The following is a 17496-nucleotide window of genomic DNA, read 5'->3' on the forward strand; positions in this document are numbered from 1 at the left end:
TTGCCGGGTTGGTGTGTGCAGCTGACAGGAGGGAGTCTGTGGGGCACAGGGCGGGGAAGGGGATTGGTCATGTCCAGCAGGGCCAAGCTGCAGGGGTCCTGAATGCCCCCAGTAAAGCCCTTTCACTTCATCCTCAGAGCTCTGGGAGCTATTCAGAGGTTCCATTCAAGAGAAAGACATGATCAAATATACTTTTCCGATATATCCCTCTGGATGACGCTTGGAGGATAGATTGGCTGGAACAAGACTGAAATCTTGAGGCCAGCAGGGAGGCTGGTGTGAAGATGCGGGGAGTGGTGCTGAGAGCTGGCCCAGGGCTCTGCTGGGGAAGGAACAAAGGCGGAATTGTGAGCTCGGATCAGTGGGAGGTGGTGCTGCCTTTCTGGGTTGAAGATTCCAGACCCCCAACCCTGTGCCCTATCCATCCTCTCTGTAGGCGAAGGCAGACCTGAGCTGCTAACCTGCAGGAGCCCTGGTCTCCCTCACCTGGAGGTCTGTATCCTGCCCCACACCTTCCTGGCGGCCTCCTTCACCTCCTTGTTCCTCAGGCTGTAGATGACGGGGTTCAGCATGGGTGTGACCACAGCATAGAGGACCGTGAAGACCTCGTCAGAGATACGGGCCTCCTTGCTCTTGGGTTTCATGTACATGAAGATGACGGTGCCATAGAAAAGCATCACCACGGCCAGGTGTGCTGAGCAAGTAGAGAAGGCTTTGCGGCGCCCGGCGGCTGAGGGTACCCTCAGGGTGGTGGCCAGGATAAGCGTGTAGGACAGGCAGATGAAGGCCAGGGGCACGGGCAGCAGCAAGATGGCACCCACCAGCAGGAAGACCTCACTGATGGACGTGTCACCACAGGCCAGCTTCAGGACTGCCAGGATCTCGCAGGTGAAGTGACTGACCACACGGTGGCCGCAGAAGGGCAGCCTCATGGCGATGACTGTCTCAGTCACTGACTTGAAGAGACAGAGGACCCAGGCGGTTCCCGCCAGCAACCAGCAGAGCCTGTGGCTCATCAACACGGGGTACCTAAGTGGCCAGCAGATGGCCAGGTAGCGATCATAGGCCATGATGGTGAGCAGCAGACACTCTGTGGAGCCTGTAGACAGACTCAGACACATCTGGAGTGCACAGCCAAGAAAGGAGATGGTCTTCTGGGCTGACAGGAGGTGGACAAGCATCAAGGGCACAAAAGTGGATGTGTAGCAGATGTCCAGGATGGAGAGGTTGCCCAGGAAGAAGTACATGGGTGTGTGCAGGCGGGCATCCAGCACGCTGACTGCCACGATGCCTGTGTTCCCCAGCAGGGTCACCAGGTACATGGCTGAGCACAGAGGGAAGAGCAGGTGCTCCAGGGCAGGGTAACCTGAAAATCCTTTCAGGAAGAACTCAGAGACCTCTGTGCTATTGACTCGCTCCATATCACAGAGCTCTGGAGGGATGCATGGCTGGGAGGCCGGGAAAGAGGGTGCAGGGTTTATGGGTGAAGCGTATTGCTAGGGCCATTTTGAGCCCTGACACATTTTCTCTCTGAAACTCTGGGCAGTCCCCATACTTCTTGCAGTTCTCAATAGTTCCACGTAAAAAAGAGGAATGAGGTAGGTCAGAATTTCTCTAAGAGAGTGTTAATGGAAATGTGGGCAATCTGAAAAAGCAATTTGAAACAATGTTGGATTAATCAAAAGCAAATAATTGACTGCGGAACTTCTCAGAGTCGTTAACACACCACTGTGATTGTGACTTTCTGAAAGTGATGCAGAGAGTAGGTAGTTCCCAAACTTATTTGACCATAGATTCTCCTTTTACAGAGCACCCGTTAACCTTCTGCAAATAAGTATTCTAGCAGCATAGTTTCGGGAACAATGGGCTGGATGGAAGGTCCTCAAATCTTAGAAGCACCTGTAAAGATCGCATGAGAATCACCTGGAAAGTTTGTGAAAGCACAGTGTCTATCTTATTCAGTCTGAGTGATGCTGTTATGTTGGTCAGGGGACCACACTTTGAGAATCACTGGGCTAGATGGTCTCTGAGGGTCCTCCTGGCTTTCAGGAAGCCTTGAATTGTATCACACTGTTCCCACGGATGAAGATGCCTGTCTCATTTATCTCCCAGCCTGCAAAACTCTGACTTGCCTCTGCAGTCAGCTCTGGTCTCCATGCATGAAGCACACATGCTTTGTATTGGAGGGGCTCCTGGCCTCTGAGCCTATTAGGGGCTCCTGGTCTCTGAGCCTATTAGGGGCTCGTCCACCTGTGAGCCCATAGGTCCTGCTTCATCAGCTACTGGGGACTGACCATCAGAATTGATCTTCACCATATTCATTGGAAGGACTGATGCTGAAACTGAAGCTTCAATACTTTGAACACCTGATGCAAAGAGCTAACTCATTAGCAAAGATCCTGATCCTGGGAAAGATTGAAGGCGGGATGAGAAGGGGAAGACAGAGGATGAGATGGTGGATGGTAGCACTGACTCAAGAGACACGAGTTTGAGCAAGCTCTGGGAGTTGATGATGGACAGAGAAGCCTGGCATGCTGCAGTTCATGGGGTCGCAAAGAGTTGGACACGACTGAGCAACTGAACTGACTACTGATTTGTTTTAGAGTGAAAGTTTGATGGGCCTTTCAGCCTGCCTCTTATTTTGTCTTAACCTTAGCCAGGGCTGCTTGGGCTTCATGAACTCCTAGGCATCAAATTGCAATAAGCTCTGAGAGATTAATCCATTGGAGCTCCCACTGTGCAGGTAGGGAAACCGAGGCTGCACAGTGGGTTCCTGGCAAGATGAGTCTAGAATCCTGTTCTCCTAACAGCATGACAGCTACACTGAGCTCACAGCAGATGTTTGCTTCTGTTAAACCCCAAATATTGGTTGTTCTTTCATCACCCTAGATGGACATCTTTCTCCTAAGTGTCTCCCCCTACTCCTAATCTTCTCACCAGCTAAGGAGCAGGACTTAAATTTTCCCTAGTGTTTTGGGCTCTTGGAACCCGTGGGACACACTGTCCAAGCCTGGTCTGGGCTGGGCACCAGTCCTCTCAATGCCACCCTTGCGGGAGACAGTTTCCTTCTGTTAGTCCTACCATGTTTATTCCTTTCAGAATCGAGACGGGACTGAGTTCCTATCACACCCCAGACAGGGTGCTAGGCATTAGCGGAAGGAATGAGAACACATGGGCCTCCAGGCCAGGAAGTCTCAACCATTCCCTGATAATAATCCTCTCCAGTTCCTAGCTGAGCCTCATCCTGCTTCTGTTGGCATGCCTCTAGTGACAGGAAGGTTACTCCCTTAGACACACTTTTCTTTTTGCTGTCAGGCCACTCAGCGGGTCACGAAATCCTTCCTGATGTGGACTCTCTGTGGGTCTCCCTGGGCCTCCAGCATCCAGTCAGGCCAGGCTGGGGCCCCTGTGGACTCTGCCCTCACATGCACAGATGTGGGGTCCTGAGCTTTGCGTGCTGCCTTGGGGGCGGTGTGGCCTTTCTGCAGCAAAGAGAGCACTGGACCTGTGGCCAGAGCTTCAGAGGACCAGGCAGGGCAGAGGAGGTGTGTGGAGACCAGGCAGGGGCCCTGGACGTATCACGGGAGAAGCAGCAGCCCTGCAGTTGGGGAGCAATCTCTGCCTGGGATGAACCATGAGCACAAAGAAAGCTCAGACCCCTGACATGGTGAGCAGACCTGCTCAGTGCTTAATCTGCCTTCCGGCCCGAGTGCTGAGAACCTGAGAATCTGAGCCGCTCAGCCTTCTCTCCTGGACTGGGTGCCAAGAAGAGCCGGGAGGAGGGATGTGGCTGCAGGCTGTGGGACTCTGCTTCCCAGAGCTGGGCCAGGGAGCTTCGTTTGCAGAGCCCACAGTGTCTTTCAGTGTATCTTCTGGCCAAATGCTATCTGAAAACCAGTCCACTTCCCCTGGGGAGCCTCCCTTTTTCCTCTCCCAGCCCACCTGAGTCCTCTGTTCTGTATGCATCATGGCCGTGTGTGTGCACCCGGAGGATGGTGCTCACCTTTCTCACTGGCTGCCAGCCTGTTGCTTAGCCCCACCAGCCCACATGGAGGTCTCCCACTCCCCTCCTCACTCAGATTCTGAAGGCCAAGCTGAAGCCCCCAGCTTGGCCACAGCCAACTTCTTCCTGTCCCATTGCCACTTCCTGAGGCTAAGACACATTGGGAGTGAGCAGCTGGCTGCTCAGTCCGAGTGGTTCCTAGCCTGGATGACACCTGTCTGAACTGGGAGGGGGCTTGCAGATCAGCAAGACTACCCCTTCTTATGTATGGGAGAAATGAAACTCAAAGAAGGAAGGGGCTTGCCCAGTGCTGCACAGTGAGTTAGAGGGGAAACCAGGGCTGCAGGAGTTCCCTGGGGCTCCTGATCCCAGCCCTTTCCTTTGCCCCATGTCATCATTTTTTACTTACCTTCAGCCTCTTCCAGATCCATGAGCCTTGTTTCCTGGAAGATGTTTCTGAGACGAGGAACCTTCACTGGCTGTAATCAGGAGAAAACAGGTCCAAGAAGCAGGTCTGAGCCTCCTCTGTCCAAGAAACCTCAGTGGACAGGACCCGGAGTTTCACATTACTGGAGCTTTCCAAACTAAGAAGACACACCTAGGCTGTCGTAGAGTTTAGTGAAGTGTTTGCAATGTGATACAGTGAAGTGGAGCTCTTAGAACTTGGGAGAAGTAGACCAAGCACTTAGAATTCAGCGCGTTTTCTGCAGTTTATCAGGCTTTATAGAACTAGGAAATTCTGGTGGGCTCAAGGCTGAGCAGGGTGCCCAGTGGTTCACTGTCAGCAGCCAGGGACTGCCCGCCCGAGGAGTTCCCAGCCCCAGGCTGGCTGACAGCCTCCTGGGGAGCAAGGACGTTTCAGAGCTTCCTGAACCTGGGGACTGCACCATCCCCAAGGCAATTTAGAGGCAGAAGGGGAAATTCACCCAGCTTAGAAATTTTGGGATACTTCAGGGATGATGTCCCAAAGACCCAATTACACAGAGTCTACTTAGAGATCTTAATTGGTGTACAAAAGTTGGAGGAGGTGGCTCAGGGCCAGGACTCCACCTTCACAGGTCAGTCCTCAGTGTGGGCCATCAACATTTACAGGATCAATAAATGAATGGATGGATGGATGCAGAATTAAGTCAATGTATAGGCCACTCTTGGTGAATACATTTAAAGACATTGGAGTGACTGAATGAACAATTGATAGGCAGTTTCACCTTTAAGGGAAACTCTGTCCCCATTAACAGTCACACTCAATTTCCACTCAAGCTTCTTCTGGCCATCAGCTCAGTTCAGTTACTCAGTCGTGTCTGACTCTTTGCAACCCCAAGAATTGCAGCATGCCAGGCCTCCCTGTCCATCACCAACTCCTGGAGTTCACTCAAACTCATGTCCATTCATTGGTGATGCCATCCAATCATCTCATCCTCTGTCTTCCCCTTCTCCTCCTGCCTCCAATCTTTCCCAGCCTCAGCATCTTTCCCAATGAGTCAGTTCTTCGCATCAGGTGTCCAGAATATTGGAGCTTCAGGTTCAGTATCAGTCCTTCCAATGAATATTCAGGGTTGATTGCCTTTCGGATTGATTGGTTTGATCTCCTTGCTGTCCAAGGGACTCTCATGAGTCTTCTCTACCGGAGTCCAGCCCCAGTGGATCCAGGGAATTCAAAGGGGAGATGGCTTCGGCGATCAGGATATGATAGAATTAAAGATATAATGAGTGGTTAAATAAGGATAGCTCAGTGAGAAAAGTCAGTGGAGAAAAGAGGCTGAATAACTTGGTTTACGTGGAAACCCAATAAAATTCCAAGACAAGGAATTTGTGTCACCTACCTAGGCCGCAGGCATCCTCCCATTCTCCCAAAGGAGAGGAGACACTAAGGACTCCCTTGTCAGATCTTAGAAGCCCAGGCAAAATTAGTAGGGTTGACGAGCCTCCACGTTCCAGATGGAAATTCAGCCAGAGGTGAGAGAAAGAACGACATGGGGAGATGAAACTTTGGTGAACAAGCCCGCACTTTATTTTCCAAAGTAGTTTTTATACCTTAAGTTGTGCATAGAGGATAATGCGGGAAGGGGTAGAGTCAGCAGTAAGCCAGGCTTTCTTCCTGAAAACTTATAATATGCAAAAGTTTAGGTGATTTACATCACCTTCTGGCCAGGAGGCCTGTTAACATTTTACGACCCTTTCTTCAGAAAACTTATTTTTCTCTAAAGGTGATTATTCTAAAGTCAGGCGCCACCCTCCGAAAGCATTAGATAAAGTTGCATTCCTATAGGGCAAAGGTGTGGTGGGCTATAACAAGAAAAGAATTAACTCAAGGGCCCAAGGTTACAAACATTAAAGCTACTACTTACATTCCTATACACCAATTATATTAATCAATACACTCCCAGGGACACAGTAGGTAAGGGATATGGAAACTTAGCAGCAAACTTTGGCCCAATAATTGAAAAACCCTTACACCAATACAATTTCAAATCAATCTTTTAACAGCTCATAGGAATCTGTATTTAGACAGTTTAGAACATCTCATGCTTCTTAGGGTTGGGAGGCTGTGAACAATCACATGTGGCCGGAAGAACCTGTTCAGGCAGGCTAGAGGACTTCCAAAGGAGTTTGTAGGTTGAAACACTCTTGTCATGCCCAGGAACTTTATTAACCGGAGCTGTAAGTTAACTCTTTTTCAGAGATAGGTGGTGGGGGACAGCCCCCGTAAAGTCAGAGGTGTAGGTGAGAGCACAAAGCAGTAAAGTAGGCAGACTCTGATTTTGGGGGTAGATGCTCGAGAATTTCCAGGGGGATTCCTGAGGCTCGATCCCGCCTTTGCATATGCCGAGCCTCCTTCCTCATGACCTTTGCCATGGGTGGAGTTCCTCACGCTGGCTCCCGGCACTTCTCCAACACCACAGTTCAAAAGCATCAATTCTTCGGTGATCAGCTTTCTTTATGGCACAACTCTCACATCCATACATGACTACTGGAAAAACCACAGCTTTGACTAGACAAACCTTTGTCGGCAAAGTAATATGTCTGCTTTGTAATATGCTGTCTAGGTTTCTCATACTTTTTCTTTCAAGTAGCCAAGTGTCTTTGAATTTCATGCCTGTGGTCACCATATACAGTGATTTTTAGAGCCCAAGAAAATAGTCTGTCACTGTTTCCATTGTTTCCTCATCTGTTTGCCATGAAGTGATTGAACTGGATGCCATGATCTTTGTTTTTTGAATGTTGAATTTTAAACCAGCTTTTTCACTCTTCTCTTTCACCTTCATCAAGAGGCTCTTTAGTTCCTCTTCAATTTCTGCCAATAGGGTGGTGTCATCTGCGTATTTGAGTGACAGTTCAATAACCTTCTGTTGGGAAAGCTCTGTGGAGCTACAGAGACAAGCCCCTAAAGAGTCCTGCCTTCGAGGCACCCACATTGTTATGAAACATTGTGGACACAAAGCAGAAGGGCTTCAGTTCAGTTCAGTCCTTCAGTTGTGTCTGAATCTTTGTGACCCCATGTACTGCAGCATGCCAGGCCTCCCTGTCCATCACCAACTCCTGGAGTTTACTCAAACTCATGCCCATTGAGTTGGTGATGCCATCCAACAATCTCATCCTCTGTTGTCCCCTTGTCCTCCTGCCTTCAATTTTCCCAGCATCAGGGTCTTTTCAAATGTCAGGTCTTTGCATCAGGTGGCCAAAGTATTGGAGTTTCAGCTTCAATATCTGTCAGTAGGGTTTAGATAGCAAACAAAATGTGCCAACAAAGTGTGGTGGGACACAAAGGAGAGAGCCCCTTTAAAAAGCTAGGAAAGGCTGTGTTCAAGTGATGGAGTCTAAGGTGGCTTGAAAAAAAGCCCCAGATCTCCCCAGGGAACAGCATGAACAACATACAGAGATGTGCGGAGTACCGACAGTGTGGAGAGGGGTTTGTGGTGTGCAGGGGTGAGTAGAACATTGGGCTCACAAAGCGGGGGCTGTTTTCTGGAGGCCCAAGGACTCAGCTGAAGAATGTGGTCTTCCTTCTGTGGTAGGGGGAGGCATCATAGGTTCTTGGGTGGTGAATCAGCCAGGATGTGGCCAAAGTAGCAGGACCAGTGTGTGATGTAAGGCTTTGTTGTGGAGAACAGAGCTGTCATTTGTGGGAGCTGCAGGAGAAGCCTGTGCCATGCTCGGCCTCTGTGCTTGGTGGCTTGCTCTCGGGTGGCATGAAGGGGCAGGTGAGGACAGACCAGTGCTCAAGAGAACATGGTGGAACTCATGTCTGGCCCTCACTGCCTTCGACTCAGTGACACTGGTGACCCGCAGGAGGACCTGGCACTCTCTGCATTGAGCTCCCTTCGCTCCGGCCTCACAGCAGCTGCAGGTGGCCTGGCAGGAGCCCAAGGGGCTGCACTGACAGCAAGTGAGGGCTCCACCACTTCAGCACGGCCTTGCCTCTGCCTTTCCATCTCTTCCAGATTCTCTCGTGCTCAACCTGAACCCAGAACCTGAGAGCAGAGTAAGCTCTTGGAGGGCCGGTGGAAACCTAGCTGGATACTCCAGTCCAGAGTCACACAAGCCAGCTAACCAGTGCTCCCTGGGTTGATTAACCGGGAAGCAGCCAGTGAGGCACAGCTGGCCAGAGAATGGAAGCTCTAGAAATCTCTAGTAGCTCCTGGGTTGGCTGTAGGGTAGTGGCATTGTCACCAGGCTCTTCAGGATTCCTTAGTCTTACCCATCCCTCCAGAAGTGGGGTAAGTGGGCATCCCCAGGCCTTGGTGTCTGCTCTGGCCTGTGCCCTGAATGATTGGCCAAGGAGGTAGAAGTGGAAGCACCAGGTCATTTCTGAGTGGGAGCTGAAAGAATCCACATAGGCTTTGTCATCTTCTCTTCTTCTTTTGCCATTTGACCAGTAGTGTGCATAAGGCAGATGCTTTATCATCTTGAGGCCCACAGGATGAAAAAGATGAAGTAGATCCCCCATTCAACCTCTGATGGACCTGGAGATTGAGCAAGAAAAAGAACCTTTGTATTTTTAAGCCTCTGCAATTTTGAAGTCACACCACAGTATAACTAGTTCCCCAGGTGGTGCTAGTGGTAAAGAATCCCCCTGACAATACAGGAGACATAAGAGACCTTGGTTCGATACCTGGGTCGGGAAGATCCCCTGGAAGAGGACCTGGCAAACTACTCTAGTATTCTTGCCTGAAGAATGCCATGGACAAAGAAGCCTGGAAGACTAGAGTCCATAGGTTCCCAAAGATTTGGACAGGACTAAAGTGACTTAGCACACACACACCTGCCTGATGGACTTAGAGAACAACAGGAAAGTGGGATATTTTCCTGGAGAGGAGATCTCCCCTCAGCAGAGCTACGGCAGCAGCTTTCATCTCTGCATTCCTTAGGCTGTAGATGATGGGGTTAAGCGATGGGGTCACGACCCCGTAGAACAATGCAAGAAGCTTATCCAAGTAGAGGTCCTTGGCCTTGGGCTTGAAATACATGAAGGAGATAGTCCCATAGAAATCACCACCACTGTGAGGTGGGCAGAGCAGGTAGAGAAGGCTTTGTGCCGGCCGGCAGCAGAGGGCACCCTCAGGAGGGCAGTGAGGATGAACACGTAGGACAGGAAGATGAGCAGCAGTGGGGGCAGTGTCACAACAGCTGAAGACACCGTTAATATCAGTGCATTGAGAGAGATGTCCCCACAGGCTAGTTTCAGCACTGCCAAGTTCTCACAGAAGAAGGGATTGATGATATTGTGGCCACAGAAGGGGAGGCTCCAGGTGAGATTGGAATGGAGAAGGGAGTTGGCAAAGACTTCCCCCCAGCTCAGTGCCACCATCCACATGCTCGTGTGCCAGCTCATGAGCTCTGAGTAGCAAAGCAGCTGGCAGATGGCCACGTACCAGTCATGCACCATCATGGCCAGGAGCACGCACTCCATGGAGCCCAGCGCCAGGGTAGGGTACATCTGCAGGGCACAGCCAGGGAAGGAGATGGTGCTTTGGGTTTCCAAGAAGTTGACCATTATGAGAGGCATGAAAGAGAATGTGCCACAGATGTCCATGAGGCCAGGTTGCTGAGGAAGAAGTACATGGGGATGTGCAGGTGGGGGTCCAGCATGTTCAGCCCGATGAGGAGGGCGTTCCCCAGCACGTTCATGGAGTAGATGCCCAGGCAGAGTAAAAACAGGACCATCTCTAGGTTGTGGTGGTCGTGTAGCCCCAGCAGGGCAAAGTCTGTCACGACCGTCTGGTTTGCCCCATTCGTCTCACTCTTCATCTGTCTCATTGTCTTTCTTTTCCCATCTGCACCATGAAGGTTTGGATGAAAGCACCAGTGGGCCTGGGAGCCAAGCAACATGGATGTGTGACCTGGGGCGGGTCAGCCCTGCCTCTGGAACTCAGTTTCACCATCGGTACAATGAGAGAGTGGACTTCAGGTCTGCAAGCCAGCCCCCTCAGTTCTGTAGTTCTGGTGTAAGTTACAGGAGACAGGGTCCATTATAATCACCTAGGCTCTTCTCTCTTCTCCCCAGGCTGCCCTAGGGGAGACAAGAGAATAAATTCTTGTTTCTTGAGCTCCTTTTGAATCTGCAGTACTCTTGGTTATTAAGAGGAAGCACGTTTTCTAGGTTATGATTTCATGTGGCTGAATGATGCCCATAGGATTTCAGATTCATTCAGTTACTGAGGATTTGTTGAGTGCCTACCCTGTGCAGGGTGTTTAGGTGCTGGGCTATATCAGTAAGAAAACTATGTGGACAAGAGATGCCGCATTTGTAACAAGCGCTGCTCCTCTTTCTCAAATTAAGTGGGATGAGCTTGGGAAGGCACGTGGGTGATGAGTGATGGTCACCTCATTCCTTTGGGCATAAAGGTTGAACATTTCTACTGCATAGGGTGGCCAAGGGCTGTGGGAGGAAGAAGGGAGCAGGCAACTGTGCAGGGGGCAGGTGGGAGACAAGGAGAGAGGAGCTGGGCTCTGAAGAGAAGAAGCATCCCCCTAGTGGGGAGTAGAGGGAGGACAAGCCTTCAAAAGGGAACTTCTTGGGCAAAGGTATAGCTCTGGGGACAGACATGGTTTATTGAGGAAGAGTAAGCTCACCGGCTGATATGAACGATAGATGCAATTCTACAGGAAGAATGAGAGGGAGGGAACCATTGCTGAACGACAGAGAGGACCCTCAGGTGTCTTTTCAGGACTTATTCAGGTGTCTCTCCTTAAGATCAGAGACCATGAATTGAATTTTAAAAGAATATACAAGAACATACTTATCCCAATAGAGTCACTGGTCACAATATTTAACTCTCGACATAGAAGAAAATTGAGTCTCCTCTTGGCTTCCATATAGCTTTTTAGAATAAATGATATTGACAATAATATTTCACAGGAGGGAAATGCAGGTTCTAATCTGGCAGAGGTGTCCTGGGTCACTGACCCACTCTATAAGGGGAAGGTGGGAAGCGGCCACATCTTTGCCCAGGAGCCTCCATGTCTCTTCTGAGGTGGGCTCAGCCCCTTGGGAAATGCCAGTGTCTGGAGGGAGCCAAGTGTCAAGTGTCAGATGGACAGCTGTCTTGTGGCCCAGGTGACCCCCTGCTCTTAGGGATAAATAGGAGCTGATAGTGAACTTCCCTCCCTCCATCTCTTCACTCCTTGATGGACGTGAGGCCAGTGCCCCATGACAACATTAGAGTCCTCTCTGTCCTTCAGCAATGGTTCCCTCCCTCTCATTCTTCCTGTAGAATTGCATCTATCGTTCATATCAGCCGGTGAGCTTACTCTTCCTAAATAAACCATGTCTGTCCCCAGAGCTATAACTTTGCCCAAGAAGTTCCATTTTGAAGGCTTGTCCTCCCTCTCCTCCCCACTAGGGGGATGCTTCTTGTCCTCTTCAGAGCCCCGCTCCTCTCTCCTTGTCTCCCACCTGCCCCCTGCACAGTTGCCTGCTCCCTTCTTCCTCCCACAGCCCTTGGCCACCCTCCGTGTTCTTATGTTGCACACCTGTCTCCTCTGTCACACCTGAGAGCAGACTCTGTCTACTTCGTCCAGGCGCCTCATACTGTGAATGCTTCCAAGGCCAGTCAGTCAACAGATCGTCAGTTCAAAAACCCAGCACTGCTTCACAGCTTCATAACTAAGTATGCTGCTACTGCTGCTAAGTCGCTTCCGTCGTGTCCGACTCTGTGGGACCCCATAGACGGCAGCCCACGAGGCTCCCCCATCCCTGGGATTTTCCAGGGAAGAACATTGGAGTGGGTTGCCATTGCCTTCTCCAATGCAGGAAAGTGAAAAGTGAAAGTGAAGTCGCTGAGTCTTGTCTGACTCTTAGCAATCCCATGGACTGCAGCCCACCAGGCTCCTCCGTCCATGGGATTTTCCAGGCAAGAGTACTGGATTGGGATGCCATTGCCTTCTCTGATAATTAAGAATAGCTCTGCAATATCGACCAAGTCACTTGGCCTGTGAGACTCAATTTCCTCTTGAAAAGTGGGGATTCTGTGTAGTCCAGATGAGACTCACATTAAAAAGTACCAGTAAATCACCTACCGGCAAGGCTTCAGGTCAGAGACTGTGCCTTCAACCATGGCACCTGCTGGATCTGTGCTCCCCTCCTCCCAGACAAGACCTCCAGCATCTGTCAGGACTCCCTCTCTCCCCAGAGCTTGTGCTGGTTCTCCCTCCTCCAGCCTAAATCAGGGTGATATTGTTAAGGAAGTTTCTGGATCATATGGGGTAGGTGATTAATCTGGATCAGTCATTGACCATAAATCTTACCCATGCAAACACTTGAAGGTAGGGATTCTTTTGCTGAAGTTTGGCAAACAGGTGAATAACTGCCTGAGTGTGATGGCTTATTAAGTCGCACATCCAGGATATTAATATGGTGCACCTACTATGCACTGAGTGCTGGCGACACAGCAGAGGCTTATGTGCCTTCTTCCCTCGCAGTGTTTGCAGGCACCCCCTTTTTCTTCAGGTGACCTTGATCCTATTCCCTCCTCTCACTTGGCTTTAGAAACATCTAGATTCTCTTTGAGTCTCGAATGTAAAGACAGAGTAAAACTTGAGGTCTGGAAAGCAGAAGTTAAAAGGGCAGGTCTCTCCTAGGTTATGACTTCATGTGGCTGGATTAAGTCCACAGCTTCATTTCAGATTCAAGTATAAGGCCTTTGTCTATGTCCAAGAGTCCTGATAACCTCCAATTCTGACACTGGACACAGGAGTGGGGGTGTTTTCAGGCAAGTAAATGGTAGGAAACCACCTAACTCTGCATTTCTCTCCCCAAACTTGTCTCCATCAGAGAGACCAAGTGGGAATGGCATGGACATCGGAGGGCTTTGTCATCAGGCTCTGGCCTCCCCTCAACCCGCCTCACCTCCTGTACCTTCAGCATGCCTCCCCACCTCAGCAGACCACACTCTCCAATGGTGGACAAACCCCACCGGCTCCTGTCCCCTCCCTCTTCTGCTTTCCTCAGGCCGGAGCACCTTTCTCTCTGTACTCATCCTCCAAGGCTCAGCTCACACCCACCTCCTCCCTGGGGCTGACCTTCGTTGAGTTTCTCCTCGTGTGAAATGGAATTATCCAGTGTGGTTTCTTAGACTCTGTACCATCCCTGAAATATTCCCTCATCTTTCTAGCAACTTCCAACCCAGGTAAATATCATGTCAGTTTCATCGGCTGGTGAATCTAGTTTGAACCGTTTCATTCTGATTTTAAGCTTCAGACATGATTTTATTTTATTTTTTTTGTTTATTTTTTTAATTTAATTTTATTTAACTTTACAATATTATATTGGTTTTGCCATATATCAAAATGAGTCCGCCACAGGTATACATGTGTTCCCCATCCTGAACCCTCCTCCCTCCTCCCTCCCCATACCATCCCTCTGGGCCGTCCCAGTGCACCAGCCCCAAGCATCCAGTATCGTGCATCGAACCTGGAGTGGCGACTCGTTTCATATATGATATTATACATATTTCAATGCCATTCTCCCAAATCATCCCACCCTCTCCCTCTCCCACAGAGTCCAAAAGACTGTTCTATACACCAGTGTCTTTTTTGCTGTCTCGTACACAGGGTTATTGTTACCATCTTTCTAAATTCCATATATATGCATTAGTATAGTGTATTGGTGTTTTTACTTCTGGGATACTTCACTCTGTATAATAGGCTCCAGTTTCATCCACCTCATTAGAACTGATTCAAATGTATTCTTTTTAATGGCTGAGTAATACTCCATTGTGTATACGTACCACAGCTTTCTTATCCATTCATCTGCTGATGGACATCTAGGTTGCTTCCATGTCCTGGCTATTATAAACAGTGCTGCGATGAACATTGAGGTACACGTGTCTCTTTCCCTTCTGGTTTCCTCAGTGTGTATGCCCAGCAGTGGGATCGCTGGATCATAAGGCAGTTCTATTTCCAGTTTTTTAAGGAATCTCCACACTGTTATCCATAGTGGCTGTACTGGTTTGCATTCCCACCAACAGTGTAAGAGGGTTCCCTTTTCTCCACACCCTCTCCAGCATTTATTGCTTGTAGACTTTTGGATCGCAGCCATTCTGACTGGTGTGAAATGGTATCTCATAGTGGTTTGGATTTGCATTTCTCTGATAATGAGTGATGTTGAGCACCTTTTCATGTGTTTGTTAGCCATCTGTATGTTTTCTTTGGAGATATGTCTATTTAGTCCTTTGGCCCATTTTTTGATTGGGTCATTTATTTTTCTGGATTTGAGCTGTAGGAGTTGCTTATATATTTTTGAGATTAGTTGTTTGTCAGTTGCTTCATTTGCTATTATTTTCTCCCATTCTGAACAGACATGATTTTAAAAGGAAGTTGAGGAGCACAAGAAGAAGCTCCTGTTAGAATGACCCAGAAGTTCCCGCATCTGGATTCCCACATCACTCCACACTGTAACAGCAGAGCCGATGAATGTGGGCTTTGGAGTCAGACCGCCAAGCCAAAGTCTGAGACCTGCCACTTGCTTATGGCTTTCTCAGTCTCAGCCTCCTTACCTGTAGGGATAAGAATAGTATTTCCTTGTGGGGGAATTTGAGGATTCAGTGAAAGGCGTTAGCACGGACGTTTGCACAGGGTACGTATTCAGCAAGTGGTAGTGGTATTGTAGTATCACTTTGTTCCCTTCTCCAAGCAGGTATTCTGGTTTCTGTATGATTAAAAAGATTTCATGAGAATAGTCAACATGCTAGATGGATTTTCTGTGGGGAGCGAGCTCCGCCCCTGGCAAAGGTCATGAGGAAGGAGGCTTGGCATACGCAAAGGCGGGATCAAGCCTCAGGAGTCTCCCTGGAAATTCTCGAGCAATCTACCCCCAAAACCAGAGTCTGCCTACTTTCTGCTTTGTGCTGTCACCTACACCTCTGACTTTACGGGGGGCTGTCCCCCACTACCTCTCTCTGAAAAAAGAGTTAGCTTACAGCTCCAGTTAATAATTCTTGGGTGTGACAGTGTTTCAACCTACAAACTCCTTTGGAAGTCCTCTAGCCTGCCTGAATAGGTTTTTTCCGGCAACATGTGATTGTTCAGAGCCTCCCAACTGTGAGAGGCAGGAGATGTTCTAAACTGTCTAAACACAGATTCCTTTGAGTAGTTAAAAGATTGATTAGAAATTGTATTGGTGAAGGGTTTTTCACTTGTTGGGCCAATGTTTGCTGCTAAGTCTCCATATCCCTTACCTACTGTGTCCTTGGCGGTGTATTGATTGATATAATGGGTGTATAGAAATGTAAGCAGTTGCCTCAATGTTTGTAATCTTGGACCCTTGAGTTAATTCTTTTCTTGATTGAGCCCACCTCACCTTTGCCCTATAGGAATGCAACTTTCTCCAATGCTTTTTGGAGGCTGGCGCCTGACTTTAAAATAATCACCTTTAGAGAAAAATAAGTTTCTTAAAATGTTAACAGGCTTCCTGGCCAGAAGATGATGTAAATCACCTAAACTTTTGCATATGATAAGTTTGAAAGCCTGACTTCGATAAGGATCAGGAACTGCTGTCTTTGCATGCCTCTACCCCTTCCCCCATTATCCTCTATGCACAACTTAAGGTATAAAACTGCTTTGGAAAATAAAGTATCCCCTTTTGTTCACCGGAATTTGGTGTCCCCATGTCGTTCTTTCTTTCACCTTCTAGCTGAATTTTTCCTCTGAGGCAGGGAAGCTTGTCAAGCCTACTAATTTTGCCTGGGCTTCTAAGATCCGACCGGGGAGGCCTTAGTGTCTCCTCTCCTTCGGGAGAACGGGAGGACGCCTGCGGCCTTCGTAGGTGACATTAATTCCCTGCTTTGGAATTTTATTCAGTCTCTTTTCTCCACTAAATTTCCTCACTGAGCTATCCTCATTCTATTACTCTTTATATCCTTAATAAACGTTTAATTAAGCAATTGTTTCCTGATCCTCGCCGACGCCGTCCCCGCTTCGAATTCCCTGGATCAGCCGGGGCTGGTCCCCGGCAATTTTCCTTGCCTCCTACCTGTTGTCCAGTGACATTAGGGCAGGCAGGTGGCTGGAGAAGCTGCCAGGTGAGGTGATCTGAGGCTTGGGAGAGCAGGGGGAGGGAGTGCTGAGTTCATTACCAGCAGACACACTGTGCTGGGGTGGGCCAGGATCGAGGCCCCGAGCTCCCGAGGCTCAGCCTCCTGGTCCCCTGCCATGTAGGCATGTCTCCTGCTCCCTGCCTTCCGGGACTCGTATTCCCTGCCCAATTTAAAGTTCAGACTCTGCAATGACATAAATTTGCAGACTTGGCACAATGTGGCTTCAAAGACTCCAGGTTCCCTGTGCTGCCCCAGGAGGGCCTGGCTGGGTGAGGTGGGCACAGGAGAGACACTGGACAGGAATCTGAAGACTGGGTCTCACTGCAGCCCTGCTCCTTGGACCTGAATCTTGTGGGCTATGAAGTGGGGTGTCCCCTGGCAGTTTTGTGGGAACCTGTGCTCATGAAAGGTTGTTGTTATAGTTCAGCCTCTAAGTTGTGTCTGACTCTTTTTGTGAGTTTTGTGACCCTGTGGACTGTAGTGCACCAGGCTACTCTGTCCATGGGTTTTCCTACACAGAAATACTGGAGTTGCCATTCCCTTCTCCAGGGGATCTTCCACCCAAGAATCGAAACTGTATCTCCTGCACTGGCAGGCAGGTTCTTGACCACTGAGCCACCAGGGAAGGTTAAGGAAAGGGAATTGCTGTACAGGGTGAGGCCCTGGGCCCCTGTGACGGATGTGAAGTCAGTGATCGCGCTGGGTGTGTGAGTTTCTGCAGGTCCCCTTTCATGTTTCCCTTCCCGTGCCTTTCTCTTTCCTTCACAAGAAACGATGACAACTTGACAGAGCTTAGGACTAAAAACAGCCTTAAATAATGCGGCAGCAATTGCACATTTTCTGAATAAACTGTGATATTTCTCTGGAAATATCTTTTTGTCAAGAACACAGGTCGAAATAAAACACTGGAACACTGTCACCGCTTGTTTTCTAACTGCTGAGGAACGGGACCATCTT

At 49.2% G+C, this 17496-nt stretch overlaps 1 protein-coding gene and 1 pseudogene across 1 annotated transcript; both read right to left on the reverse strand.

Annotated features, from left to right (window-relative positions):
- Positions 1-482: 482 nt before the first annotated feature.
- On the reverse strand, positions 483-1421 carry OR13J1F (olfactory receptor family 13 subfamily J member 1F). The gene has a single exon (NM_001390394.1). The coding sequence runs from the start codon at positions 1419-1421 to the stop codon at positions 483-485; it is 939 nt and encodes a 312-aa protein (NP_001377323.1).
- Positions 9298-10252, reverse strand: OR13E9P (olfactory receptor family 13 subfamily E member 9, pseudogene; annotated as a pseudogene).

Source organism: Bos taurus, chromosome 8 (assembly GCF_002263795.3).
Source record: "Bos taurus isolate L1 Dominette 01449 registration number 42190680 breed Hereford chromosome 8, ARS-UCD2.0, whole genome shotgun sequence".
NCBI lineage: Eukaryota > Metazoa > Chordata > Mammalia > Artiodactyla > Bovidae > Bos > Bos taurus.